A 13,504-nucleotide genomic window follows, 5' to 3' on the forward strand; every position below is an offset into this window, starting at 1 on the left:
CCTCAAAGCCGTCCATTCTAATTAATTGTGACTCAGGATTCTCATTGACAACAATGTCCTGTTGCTGAGTGAATACTGACGAAAAGTATTCATTCAGTGTCTCCCCAATCTCTTCAGCCTCCACATGCAACTTCCCACCACTATCCTTGACTGGACCTATTCCTACCCTAGTCATTCTTTTATTCCTGACATACCTATAGAAAGCCTTTGGGTTTTCCCTAATCCTACTAACTAAGGACTTTTCATGTCCCCTCCTTGCTGCTCTTAGCTCTCTCTTCAGATCCTTCCTGGCTACCTTATAACTCTCAATCGCCCCAATTGAACCTTCACGCCTCATCTTTACATAGGCCACCCTCTTCCCTTTAACAAGGGATTCCAATTCCTTATTAAACCACGGCTCCCTCACACGACCCTTTCCTCCCTGCCTGACAGGTACATACTTATCAAGGACACTCAACAGTTGCTCCTTGAACAAGCTCCACATATCAATTGCGCCCTTGCCTTGAAGCCTACTTTTCCAAGCTAAAGATACACAACCCTCTGAATTGTTTCCAGACTTCACAGCCAGAAAAAAACATCCTATCTGCACCTACCCAGTCTATTGCTTCAAGTATTTTGTAGTTTTCAATGAGATTACCTCTTGTCTTCAAAATTCCAGAGAATACAGCCACAGTTTGCCTATAGCTCATAGCTCAGTTTTGCCATGCTAGGTAAGGAGACCAAAACAAACACACTATACCAGCTGCAGTCTCACCAAATCCTATACAATTGAAGCTATAAAGAGATGAATGAATATTCCTAACATAATGATGAAATTCAGAAACTCTTTGCACTTGTTTCTAGAACTGACATTAGAGACAGCAGAGGCAAGGGACTGAAGCAGAAAACGCCAAGACACATACACACCGTTGGTAGATTGTGAGGAAAGAGCAGTAACTCTTGTCTTAGGAAAATCTGTCACACTGCACAGCAGAGCTTTTATCCTGTCCCACACAAGCAGTGCAGAATCTACAAGAAACATAATCATTTCCTGTATGCCAACAGAATCCCCTTGTAACGTCCAGTTGAATGGTAAATAAAAGTCAGGCCGAGAGTTAATTTTATCTTTCTGATGAGATGTTAAACTGAGGGCCTAACTGAGATCCTAACTGCCCTTCCAACTGTGGAACATCAAATGGCCTCTGTTTTGAGGAAGAGCTGGGGTGTTATGCCCCAGAGGTGCTGTCTAATATTTATCCCTCAACTCACATCACTAAAACTGGTTATTTCACACTGCAGCATTTGGGAGCTTGCTGTGCAAAGGTTGGAAGCCACATTTCTAAAATCACTACTGATTTTATTGGCATCAAAGCACTTTGATGACTAAGATCTTGAAAGACATGACAGAAATACATGCTCTTTTTTTCTTAATAATAATAATTCCGAGGTAACTTACAGTCTTCAAGTGTGCGACATTGAACAACGTCTGAGTAGGGCCCAAAACCTTGTGAGTTGTAGGCACAGACATTCATCTCGTAGTCACAGTATGGGTAGAGATTGGTCAGGTCAGCAGAAGGAGTCATCGTTTTTATGACCTGAGAAGAATTCTCATCCCCCTCAATCCAGTAGGTCACCTGCACATGAAAGAGCTCTAGTTAATTTACCTAATCCATTCAACTTCCCAGGGAAGAGGGTGCTGACAATTAGAAAATAATTGTACAGAATATACTGCACAGAAACAGCGCAGTCAGCCTGACCACTTTATGTTGGTGTTATTGTTCCAAACAAGTCTCTTCCCATTCTATCTATCACATCTCAACCTTCCAATATATCTTTTCTTCCCCTTTCCTTCATGTTTTTCCTCTCCTTTTATTTGCCTAAATGACTTTCTATTTTACAAGTGTCACCTTCAAACACTCTCTGTGCAAAGAAACTTGTTCTTAATGTTGTCTTGATTTAGTAGTGACTATCTGTAATTTTGCAAAGTTCTCTCCCCCTCTATTCATTTATCATTTTAAAGATGGTCTAAAGACTTAAAGGTCACTTCTCAAGAAATAAAAAAAACATATTTTGTGATAGCTGCACTCACTTGGCTCTGATATCACAATTGTAAATCTTTTCACTTTTGCCAGGCCTTGTATGTTTTGTGGTATGGAGACCATACAATTCTACACACCTGAGCATAGTTTCACTTTAGAATTCTGTACCCAGAAATAAATCCCAATGCTTTGTTAGCACTATTAATTGCTTTGCTGACCTGTATCAGTATTTTAAAGTGGTATCTTGGGATACTCATATCCCTAGATCTCTTGGATGTTTTACCCATTTATTACTTATTTTCGAAGGCACAGATATCATTCCTGTTTTCCTACCGAAGTGCAATGTTTTATCATTGTCTATGCCAAAGTTTATTCGTCCCTTAACTACCCAGTCTTCATGTTTTCTAATTTTTCACTGCTTTTTGTGGAACATTTCCCCAGTTTAGTATCATTAGTAAATTTCATACTGAGTCCAGTTATTGACTTAAGTCTAAATTTTTAATGTAAATTATAACTAACAGTGGGCCCTGTACTGATAGTTGTAGAACACCACATTTTACTATCCTCTACGCTGAGTAACTATCCTTTACCTAAACTCACTGTCTTCTCTTCTGTTAACCACTTAGCTACTTCCCCGACTCCAGATGTCAAACGTCTTTCATGAACTTGTTACGTGGAACTCATTGAAAATGCTGGCTATTCAATTGATCACAGCAGCAATTAAACTGTTCACACAATTAGAGGAATAGCATAGAGTCATAGAGTGGAGAAGGGGGTAATTCTTCCCATTGTGTATGCACTGACTTTTTGAAGGAACTGTCTAGTTATTGCCAATGACCGGCATAACTTTCTTTTTCAAATATTCCTTTAGAGGCTATTATTGAATCTGCTCCCCTCACCCTTTCAGGCACCAGCTCATAAAAGGTCAATGCATAAAAATAATTCTCATCATTGCCTCCCAAATTAAATATCTTAATTTGGTGCCCTTTGTTGACTCATCTGTTGGTGGAACCAGTTTCTCCCTATCTATCTTATCAAAGCCTTCATTGAGTCACCATTTAAGATTAAAATTTACAAAGTCATTCTTTGCTTGAATGAGAATAATCACAGTTTCTCTCGTCGACATCTTTTGAGAAGGAGACATGTGCTTTAACGTGAGCCATCAGTTATGTTCTATTGGGATTCAATAGGCACCAGTGTTGGATGGAAACCAGGAAACATAAATCTATTCATATGGAATACACCATTGAATCTCGAGGAGGAGTGGGTTGTTGTAGAGAAGCCATACTGATGTACCATGGAACCGCAAGAGAAAAAAATGTGTAGGATGTATCATGGAACTTCAATGAGTGAAACCAGGAGAGTAGCATTCAGCCTCAGCAGGGTTTCATATGGAACTTTAGGAGAGAAATAGAAAATATGTCATGTGTAAAATTTAAATTTCTCATCCTGTTTATTTGTTATTTGTTTATGGTGAGTTCAACATAGAGCTTTCAGCCTTTGGCATCACAGAGAAAGGCTGTTAAGCTAGCTAACAAAGGGTAACAGTTATGAAAAGGATTTGGGTAATAGGCTATAGCTGACAATATAATTTATTATTCCAGAAGGTTCAGGAGATCGAACCTGCCATTGAATTTATCCATGTGGATGTTCTGTATCATTTCCTTTAATAATGTCTTGGGAACTCTCAGTCCTAATGTAGGAGTCAACAACCCTGTTGCTGTAGAGTATTCCCCAATGATTGATGAGTCCAGTACTTCACAGAATCAATGCGCTCACAACCTAGCCAGAAAGCCTGATGTAGATTGTCAGAGATCCATTACCTTATATTCTGATGGTTGGCCTGGTGGAGGGGTCCAATTCAGACGGATCCTTCTGCTGTCAATTGGGTGAGCTTTCAAATTGGTTGGTGCGGACTTAATGGGGTTGGAACCCTTCAGAAGAATTGGTGCTTGATTGACTGTAATATCAGATAGCATGACATGTTAATGAAATACCTTTTTTTGCTGACTACAGAAGCATGGGAAGCAATCCTTTCTTTATTAGACAACTAGACAAAAAAATAAAAAAAAGAGTGAAACATTAGAGAAGAAACATCATTTAGGATGTGAGGCTTAAATGTGGTGTTTATCACATATGTATACACTGAATATATGAAGCAAATTTAATCAATTCAAGTACAAATTCAACTTGTATGTAATGACATGGTGATCATTAGATTGGTTGCACACCAACCAGGATTGCGAACCAAATAGACCAGTTTATAAGCTGCACAGAAAAATGAGAAAAATAGGATGAAACAGCTGTAAAGAGAGAAGAGAATATACTGAGAGGTCAGTAGACAGTGGAGGCTTTATAAATGGGATTAATAAATAGAAAAGGATTATGGGGTTAGTGTAAAGGCCTCCAGTAGCAGCTCAGAAATGATAGAATGTTTCAATGGAGAGATCAGACAAGTATGAGCCAAAGATAGGGTGGTTTTATTTGGAGTTTTTAGCTGTTGTATATAGATTGGAGTAAGGCTACCACAAGAGAGAAAGGTCGTGAATTTCTTCAGTGTATTCAGGATAGTTAATTGCAGCAATGTGTGCTAGAACCAAGAAGACATGATATATTAGGTTTTACAACAGGTTTAGTTGAAATGTGGACACATAGTTAAAAGTGGCCATAATATGATCAAGTCCAACCTGATGTTTGGAAAGGAGAAACACAAAACAATGACTAAGTTTCTAGATTTAGCTAAGGATGGCTTCAAAAGGTCAAGACAAAGACTGTCCACAATAACCTGGTAAATCTACTGCAGAAAATTGGAAGACAGAATTCAGAAAGTATTTGTGATGCAGAGCTTTTTACTTCGAACAAGCAAAGGCTTTACTTGCTAACAAAAAGAAATATGGATGACTAATGACGTGAGAGGCAATGTCAAACTATAGAATAAAACACAAATTGCAAAACTAAAATTCTGGTGTCTGGGAAAGATACAAAAAACAAGAAAGGGTGATAAAGTTGATAGTAATCACTATAAAAGGAATACCAAAACAAATGTGCAAAGGATGTGATATTCATCACAAAAAGATTATTACCTTATTAGAAAAAGGTAGGAGAAGTAATGTCCTCCATTTGAAAGCTGATTATAGTGTTATTTCAATGAAAGTAAGGGAATGGTGGAAGTGTTGGATGTTTATTGTGTCCGCATTTGCAATAAAGGAAGAGTTCAGCATGATAGAGATCACAAGGAAGCCAATACTGCATTGAATCAGGGAAAGGGACTCACCAAAGTTAACAGTGACGAGCATTGATACAGTGATTCTAATGTAACTAAACATGTCAAGGTGCTTTACAGGAGCATCATGAACTTGATACTGAGCTACACAAGATTTTAGCCCATATGACTGAAAGCTTGATTAATGAAGCAGAACGTAAGGAACACCTTAGAGGAGAATGTCGAGGTTGAGGGAAACAGGGTTGAACTTCAGAGATCAATGTCAAGGCAGATGATGACACTGCACTCAATGATGGAGCAATTGAAAAGGCCAGAATTCGCACAGTATAAAGATCCACAAACTGCTGTGGGGCTGGAACGGACAACAGAGACAGGGAAAGGCAAGGCCATGATGGATTAAAAATGGAGATATTGCTTGACCAGAGAAAATTTGAAAACATTGGAATTGAAGAGTGATAAATCTCTAAACTAGATGCATTCCACCACAGATTTAAATGGACATGGGTGAGAATTTTGTAGATTCTCTAAATATAACCTTTCAAAGTTGTCTCAGTTCAGGAACTATTCCTATAGAATGAAAAATTTGCCATTGCGCTCTTCAAGAAGAGTAAGAGAGAAGCAAAACAGAGTTATAGACTCGTTAAACTCACATTTGATGTCAGAGCAGCTTAGTTACTGTGTATGAGCGGACAGTCATAGGAAAGAGAGACCATCGACCCTTGGAAACACTGGCATTGCCCTGTGTTCTCATGTCAGCTGTTGCACAGTGGCAGCACTATCACAACCGAGTCAGAAGATTGTTTTTATAAGTGACACACAAATAAAATCTGAGAATCACAGAATCCGTACAGTGTGGAAACAGGCCATTCCGCCCAACAAGTCCACACTGATCCTCTGAAGAGCATCCCACCCAGACCTATTCCCCTACCCTATTAATCTGCATTTCCCATGACTATTGCATCTAATCTACACATCCCTGATAACTATGGGGAATTTAGCACGGCTAATTCACCTAACCTGCACATCTTTCGACTGTGGAAGGAAACATGAGCACCTGGAGGAAACCTACGCAAACATGGGGAGAATATGCAAACACCACACAGACAGTCACCCAAGGGTGGTTTTGCACTGTGAGGCAGCAGAGCTAACAACCGAGCCACCGCTGATCCACCGTGAAAAACAAATGGTGAGGATGATGGAAAGAGTCTGCAAAGGGATATAGAAAGGTAAATAGATAGTAAGTAGAGAATAAAAATTTTTTTTGCTAAAATAGACAAGGTGTTGGTCAGACCATGGCTGCAATACTGTGAACACTTTTGGGCCTTTTACGTAGGGAAAGATATTGCAGGCAGTCCAGAGAAGGTTCACTAGGCTGATACCAGGTATGGAGGGACTCTCTTGTGAGGAGAGTTTGAGAAGATTCTTAGGGGCCTACATTGAATGGAATTTAGAAGAATGAGATTAGATTACTTGCAGTGTGGCAACAGGCCCTTCGGCCCAACAAGTCCACACCGACCCACTGAAGTGCAACCCACCCAGACCCATTCCCCTACATTTACCCCTTCACTCAACACTACAGGCAATTTAGCATAGCCGATTCACCTAACCTGCATATTTTATGTATTGTGGGAGGAAACCGGAGCACCCGGAGGAAACCCACACAGACATGGGGAGAATGTGCAAACTCCACACAGAGAGTCGCCTGAGCCGGGAATTGAACCCGGGACTCTGGCGCGGTGAGGCAGCAGTGCCGCCCATTGAACAACATGAGATTCTTAGGGGACTCAACGGGGCAGATGCAGTAAAGTATTATGGGACAGTCTGAGAATAGAGGGCACAATCTTAGAAATCCCACGTTTAAGACAGACATGAGGAGGAATTTTTGTCTTTCAGAGGATTGTGAATCAGTGGAAATCTTCACGACAGAGGGCTGTTAAGAATGGGTCATTAAGTATATTCAAGGCTCAGATAGGTTTGACATTCCTGAAGAAGGGCTTATGCCCGAAATGTCGATTCTCCTGTTCCTGGGATGCTGCCCTGACCTGCTGCGCTTTTCCAGCAACACATTTTCATCAGATAGGTTTGACAAAGATAGATATTTAATCAGTAAAGAAATCAAGGATTATGGGTAAAAGACTGTAAAGTGGAGATGAGGATTATCAGAGCAGCCATGATCTCATTGAAAGATGGAGCAGCTGAAATGGACCAACTTCTGCTCCTATATCTTACAATCTTAGTAAGTCACACTTCGGAGCTGTAAGCACATAATCCAGGCATTTGTGAATCTCAGAAGATATGGGAGTATGTCAGTGAGAGACCACAGACATTGATAAGAGCCATAATCCAGATTCCATCTGCAACAAGCTATGATGTCAGCACTAGCTTTCTCACACTTTCTAGTTAGCTTTTCTCCTCACCCCCCTCCCTATTCCCCAGTTCTTGACCTCTCAGTTTCTTATGGAAAATTTCCTGTCTGTTTTTGAGGAATATAGTCATGTTGTCATGGATGGAGTAGCATAACTATCAATGTACAATTATAAAGATCATGCTGTTTCAATGTAACAACTCAAAAACCAGCTCCCAGTGTATAGTGAGGTATTTTATTTATTGAGGGCATTGCTTGGCTGGACCAACATTTATTGCCCATCGCTGTTTGCACTGGCAAGCTGCCTTCTTGAACTGCTGCCATCCATGGCATATAAGTAAACCCACAGTGATGTTAGAGAGACAGTACCAGGATTTTGACCCAGCACCAATGAAGGAACAGTCAAACAGTTCCAAACCAGGATGGTGTGTGACGTGGAAGAATGGCTGGGCTAGGAGAAAGAGATGAGGACATTTGAGAATTGTAAGATTGGTTAGATGCTGGAAATTTTGCAGCAATCATAACTCACCTCCTGACTCCCTAAAGACTGCCAGGCAAGTCACAATCAGGAGGTGGATAAGTGCATCTCCCTCAACACTCAAAATGCATGACACCATCCAGGACAAAGCAGCCTCCTTAATGTGCACCTTATCCAGTACCTTCAATATTCACTCCTTTTGTCACTATTCTATAGCAGCAGTGCTATGAACCATCTACAGTAGAAATCTGATATATTGCAGATATTGGGGTGTAAGAAGTGAAACCAAGTTATTGCTGAACCACAATTTGGCTGAATTTCAGTTATGTTGAGTGCAGTTGTATTTCCTCAGAGCACTGCAATCTTTTAAGCTCACACCCCTTCTCAGTGCCATGTTGGATTATAGCTATGGCCTTGACACTGCCCGTATAGGCTATGGAGATGATCACTTCTGGCCACAAAGAGGCAGCTGCTGTCTGACTGAGATGTTCAGAAGGAGATCAGAGGCTGTGTAAATCTGGAATGTATAAAACCCCTGCACCATAAGTGAATTCACATTATAATAATTCATGTTGTGACAGATGTTCACTGAATAAGATACTTTGCAGCAATTCATTCAGGCTCCTTCAACAGTACTTTACAAACCCATAACCTCTACTAGAAGGACAAGGGCAGCAGATACATGAGAATGCCAGCTCCTGTAAATCCCCTCCAAGTCACACACCATTGTGACTTAGAGCCATATCACCATTCCTTTTACCGTCACATCCCATATAAGGATTAAAGAAAACTCATTATTTATGAGGAGTTGGTTTCTGAGTTGTCATGTGGCCCATACACTGAAATAGCAAGACAGTTAGAATTATTCAGTGGTGTTTATGTTACAATATTCATGACCACTACACTACCATATGTCCAAGAAAACCAAAGGGGCATTTTACAACGGAAGCAGAGAGGTTGAAAATGGTAACAGAGAAAATAAATGGCTGAAGCAATGGTGTGTAAGATCAGAGGTTTGTTACATGAATAAGAATCATGTAGACAAGAGTCAACTTTTTGTTCTCAGAGGCACTGCTCCCAGTCCACGTACAGAGTTCAGATCCATTCCACAATATCCACTAATATAAAATGACTTTTATAAATATAAATTGACTTACCCTCATCCAGAGTATGACAGTAAGTGATAGCAGATTGGGGACCATCACCAAGATCATTATAGGCCAGCACATTCATTGCATAGTCAGAGCTTGGCTGGAGATTGATGAGCTCAGCAGAAGTATTCCTTGTCTCTATAATCTGAGAGGCAAGCCTGTCATCTTCAGGCCAATACTCCACCTGGGAGAAAAAAAAGCGTGCTCAGTTACTTACATTGCCCAGTTAGTTACAGCCTATGGCACTGAAGGAAACCATTTGACACATTGTGTCTGTGCCAACTAATAAAAAACTATCCAGTCAAATCCAACTTCCAGCTTTTGGCCCACAGCCCTGTGGACTATAACATTTTATATCCAAGTCCAAGAGTTCTTCATTAAATGTGGTGAGGATTCTTCTCTTAACCCCTCCTTTCAGACAAGGAATTCCAAGACTTCCACCACCACCTTTTGGGCAAACAAACTCCCCATCAACTCCCCTTCTTCTGTTTCTTTAAATTCATACCCCTGTTAAAGGTTGATAAGTGAGGATTCAGATAATGCGAATGTTGACAGGGTGGTAAATAGTGAGGATTACAAGAGGATTTAGATGATCTGGTCATGTGGGCTCATCTCTGGTAAGTGGATAAAATTGTTAACAAGGTATATAGGAGGCCTATCTTTATTTACTGAAGAGCAGAGAGGTTATGCTGAAACTTTATGAAATGTTGATTAGGCCACAACTAGAATATTGTGTACAGTTCTGGAATCCACATTATAGAAGGAATGTGGTTGCACTTGAGTGCACGTTATAGGTGAATGTGATAGCACTGGAGATGGTGCAGAGGAGATTTACCAGGATGTTGCATGGGATGGAGAGTTTCAGTCACAAAGAGAGATTGGACAGACTGAAGTTGTTTTCCTTAGAAAGGAGGAGACTAAGAGAAGATATGATTGAGATGTATCAAATAATGAGGAGCATAGATAGGGTAGACAATATTCCCAGAGGCAGGTGGGAATTTGGAACTCCCTGGCTATAAAGGTGGAAGAGGCAGGAACCCTCAGAACATTTAAGAAGCATTTAATTGTGTGCACTTGTGATATCAAGACATACAAGGGTATGTGCCAAGTGCTGGAAAATAGAACACATTAGGTGCTTGTTTTCAACAGGTGCAGATGTGATGGGCCTAAGGACCTTTTTTCTGTGTTAGAAATCTCTATGATTCTAAGGACAATAGGTCCTTGTGTCCACTCTGTTTAAACCCTTTGTGATTTCATAAGTTTTTCCCAAGTCTGACCTGTTGTAAACAACCAATGCTAATTCAATCATTCCTCGTTGCTAAAATTCAACAGTCGTGCAACATCCTCAGAAATCTCTGTACCTTTTCCAAAAGACCGCTTCCTTCCTGTTTTGTAGTGATGAGAACCTTATGCAGTGGTTTATCTGCTGATTAACTATATTTTTATGCAGTTTCAGCATAACCCCCACCTCCTCATACTTTAGACTACTGCTAAGTATCTTGTGTCCCTTCTTAACCACTTCTACCATTAGGGTTTATTGGACTTTCACTCCAAGATCCCTCACTTCCACCACACCTATCAGTGTCCCAGAATTTTGTGTATTCCTTTGCTTTGTTTTCCTTCTGTAAACACACTCTTCTCCAGACTGAATTTCATTTGTCACTTTTCTACCCATCCAACCAACCCATTGTAATTTTTCTGCAGTCTACAACTTTGTTCCTCATGATTAAACACACAGTCAATTTTTACATAATTTGCAACCTTGCATTTAAGTCTAAATCATTGATATGTACCATGAGCAGCAAGGATGAGTACTAAGCCCTTCAGAACCCAATTGGAAGCAGTCTTCCAGTCACTAAAAGACTCATTGCTTCTTGGTATTGAGACAGTTTTGGATCCAACTTGTTACCTTAGCTTTTAGTTTTCTGACCAGTCTGCCAGTCCTTGTCAAAAGTGTTGTTAAAATCTGTGAAGACCATGTCAAACCTGCAACCTTCATTGACCTTCCTTAAAAAAATTCAATTAAGATAGTCTTGCAGGTATTCTTTATCAAATCCACACTAACTGATCTTGATTGATCCATATATCTCTCACTGATGATCGATATTCTCAATTTCTTTCCCAGTAGTTGATCACTATAGAGGTGTAGCTAACTGTGTTGTAAGTGTCCATCACCATCTGCAAGTTCTTCTCCAAGCCCCTCAGCATCACCATTCCTTCACTGTTGCTGTGTAAAATCCTGGAACAACCTCCCTCACTGCCTTGTGTGTCAACCGACAGCATTTAGATTGCAGTGTTTCAAGAAGGGAGCTCACCACCACCTCCTCAAAGGCAAGTAGAGATGGGCAATAACTGATAGCCAGCCAGCAACACTCACATCCCAGTAATGAATTACAAAAAAAATTCCCCATTTATCCCTACCTGCCCTGTTACGTAACAACACTTCTGGATGTTGTGGTTCTGTTCGCCGAGTTGGGAATTTGTGTTGCAAACGTTTTGTCCCCTGTCTAGGTGACATCCTCAGTGCTTGGGAGCCTTCTGTGAAGTGCTTCTGTGATGTTTCCTCCGGCATTTATAGTGGTTTGTCTCTGTCACTTCCGGTTGTCAGTTCCAGCTGTCCGCTGCAGTGGCCGGTATATTGGGTCCAGGTCGATGTGTTTGTTGATTGAATCTGTGGATGAGTGCCATGCCTCTAGGAATTCCCTGGCTGTTCTCTGTTTGGCTTGCCCTATAATAGTAGTGTTGTCTCAGTCGAATTCATGTTGCTTGTCATCTGCGTGTGTGGCTACTAAGGATAGCTGGTCGTGTCGTTTCGTGGCTAGTTGGTGTTCATGGATGCGGATCGTTAGCTGTCTTCCTGTTTGTCCTATGTAGTGTTTTGTGCAGTCCTTGCACGGGATTTTGCTACATTGCTCAGTTAGTCATATTATCCAGTTAGTTACATTATTGCTCAGTTAGTTATATTGCTAGTCAATTATGTTATTGCTCAGTTAGTTATATTGCTCAGTTAATGTCTGTGCATAGGGGGTTATCTGTCAAAGTTACTTTTGTTGATTCTAATTTTTCATGCCCATATGTCCCATATCTTCTTTGTGTTATCACACTGCCCATCCTCTCATTCCCGATGAAGAGCTTATGCCTGAAACATCGACTCTCCTCGGATGCTGTGTAACCTGCTGTGCTTTTCCAGCGCCACATTTTTCAACTAATTAAATCCAGTGTCAGTTATGGCCATATTGTGTCACCATTGCAAATCCTTTGCATATGCCACATCTGGGTCTTTCCCTCCCCCTCTTCATTCTTGCTGTGTTTCTTTGTGTTTAGACTGTAATTCCTTCCAAAGGTCTCTTTTAACCTTGAATATGTGATGAATACCTAAAAGGTTTTCAATGGTGACACTAAATGTCATAACTATCACTGGATTTGATGGGCAGTGTAATAGTCAGCAGGTCTGGAGAGAAGAACAAGAGTTAAAGTTTCAAGTCCAGTGACCTGCTAGACTTGAAACATTAGCTTTGTTTACACTTCACAGATATTGCTGGACCTGCTGAATTTCTGCAGCAATTTCCGTTTTTGATGGGCAGTGTGTTAAACTGATGGTTCAGTTAGCCCTGGAACAGTGTGAGTCTTACCCTATATCCTGATGGCTCACCCAGGGGTGGGTTCCAATTCAGCTGGATTCTTCTGCTGTCAATTGGATGAGCTTTCAGATTGAATGGTGGGGTGTCAATCGGGATTTGCCTCTCTGTGACATGAAACAGTGGTATTAAAAAATATCAGCATGCACCCTCTGAGTCAATCAGGGGTCAGATTACAGAACAATGAACCACTTGGTTTTGCACTCTGTGAGTTGTCCAAGTTGTGCCCTCAAACTATTTATATCTAATTATGTGGGGCACATAAAAACAACCAATGTAACCATCTTCCACTTAGAGACTCAGGTTCACAAAGGTAGCTTGTGCTAAGGATTAAATAACAGACACAAAAGAGAACATAGAAATAAACAAATCTAATTTGGCAGGCTGTAATCAGCAGGGAATCACAAATAACACTGCCTTGACCTGAGCCATTTACAATCTATATCAATGACTTGGATGAGGAGACTAAATGGAACATACTCATTTGCTGGCAATACAAAGCTAGTTGAAAGAAGTTGGAAGCTTTGAGGATGATTTAAGATATATAAGATTCATAGGCAAAATGTGGGAAAAATATAGAATATCTACTTCAGTAGAAAACTAGAAAAACAGAATGTTTTTTAAATGGTGA

At 40.5% G+C, this 13,504-nt stretch overlaps 1 protein-coding gene across 3 annotated transcripts in view; it reads right to left on the reverse strand.

Moving 5' to 3' along the window:
* Positions 1-13,504, reverse strand: part of itgb4 (integrin, beta 4) — a 186,550-nt gene that overhangs the window by 46,242 nt on the left and 126,804 nt on the right. For all 3 annotated transcript variants that reach the window (XM_072558118.1, XM_072558119.1, XM_072558120.1), the window contains exons 28-31: positions 12,868-12,980; positions 9,242-9,419; positions 3,842-3,978; positions 1,436-1,613 (exon numbers count right to left, since the gene is read on the reverse strand). In XM_072558118.1, the coding sequence (XP_072414219.1) occupies positions 1,436-1,613; positions 3,842-3,978; positions 9,242-9,419; positions 12,868-12,980 (606 nt within the window). The remainder of the gene's footprint in view (positions 1-1,435; positions 1,614-3,841; positions 3,979-9,241; positions 9,420-12,867; positions 12,981-13,504) is intronic.

The sequence above is a fragment of the Chiloscyllium punctatum genome, chromosome 39 (genome assembly GCF_047496795.1).
Source record: "Chiloscyllium punctatum isolate Juve2018m chromosome 39, sChiPun1.3, whole genome shotgun sequence".
Lineage (NCBI taxonomy): Eukaryota > Metazoa > Chordata > Chondrichthyes > Orectolobiformes > Hemiscylliidae > Chiloscyllium > Chiloscyllium punctatum.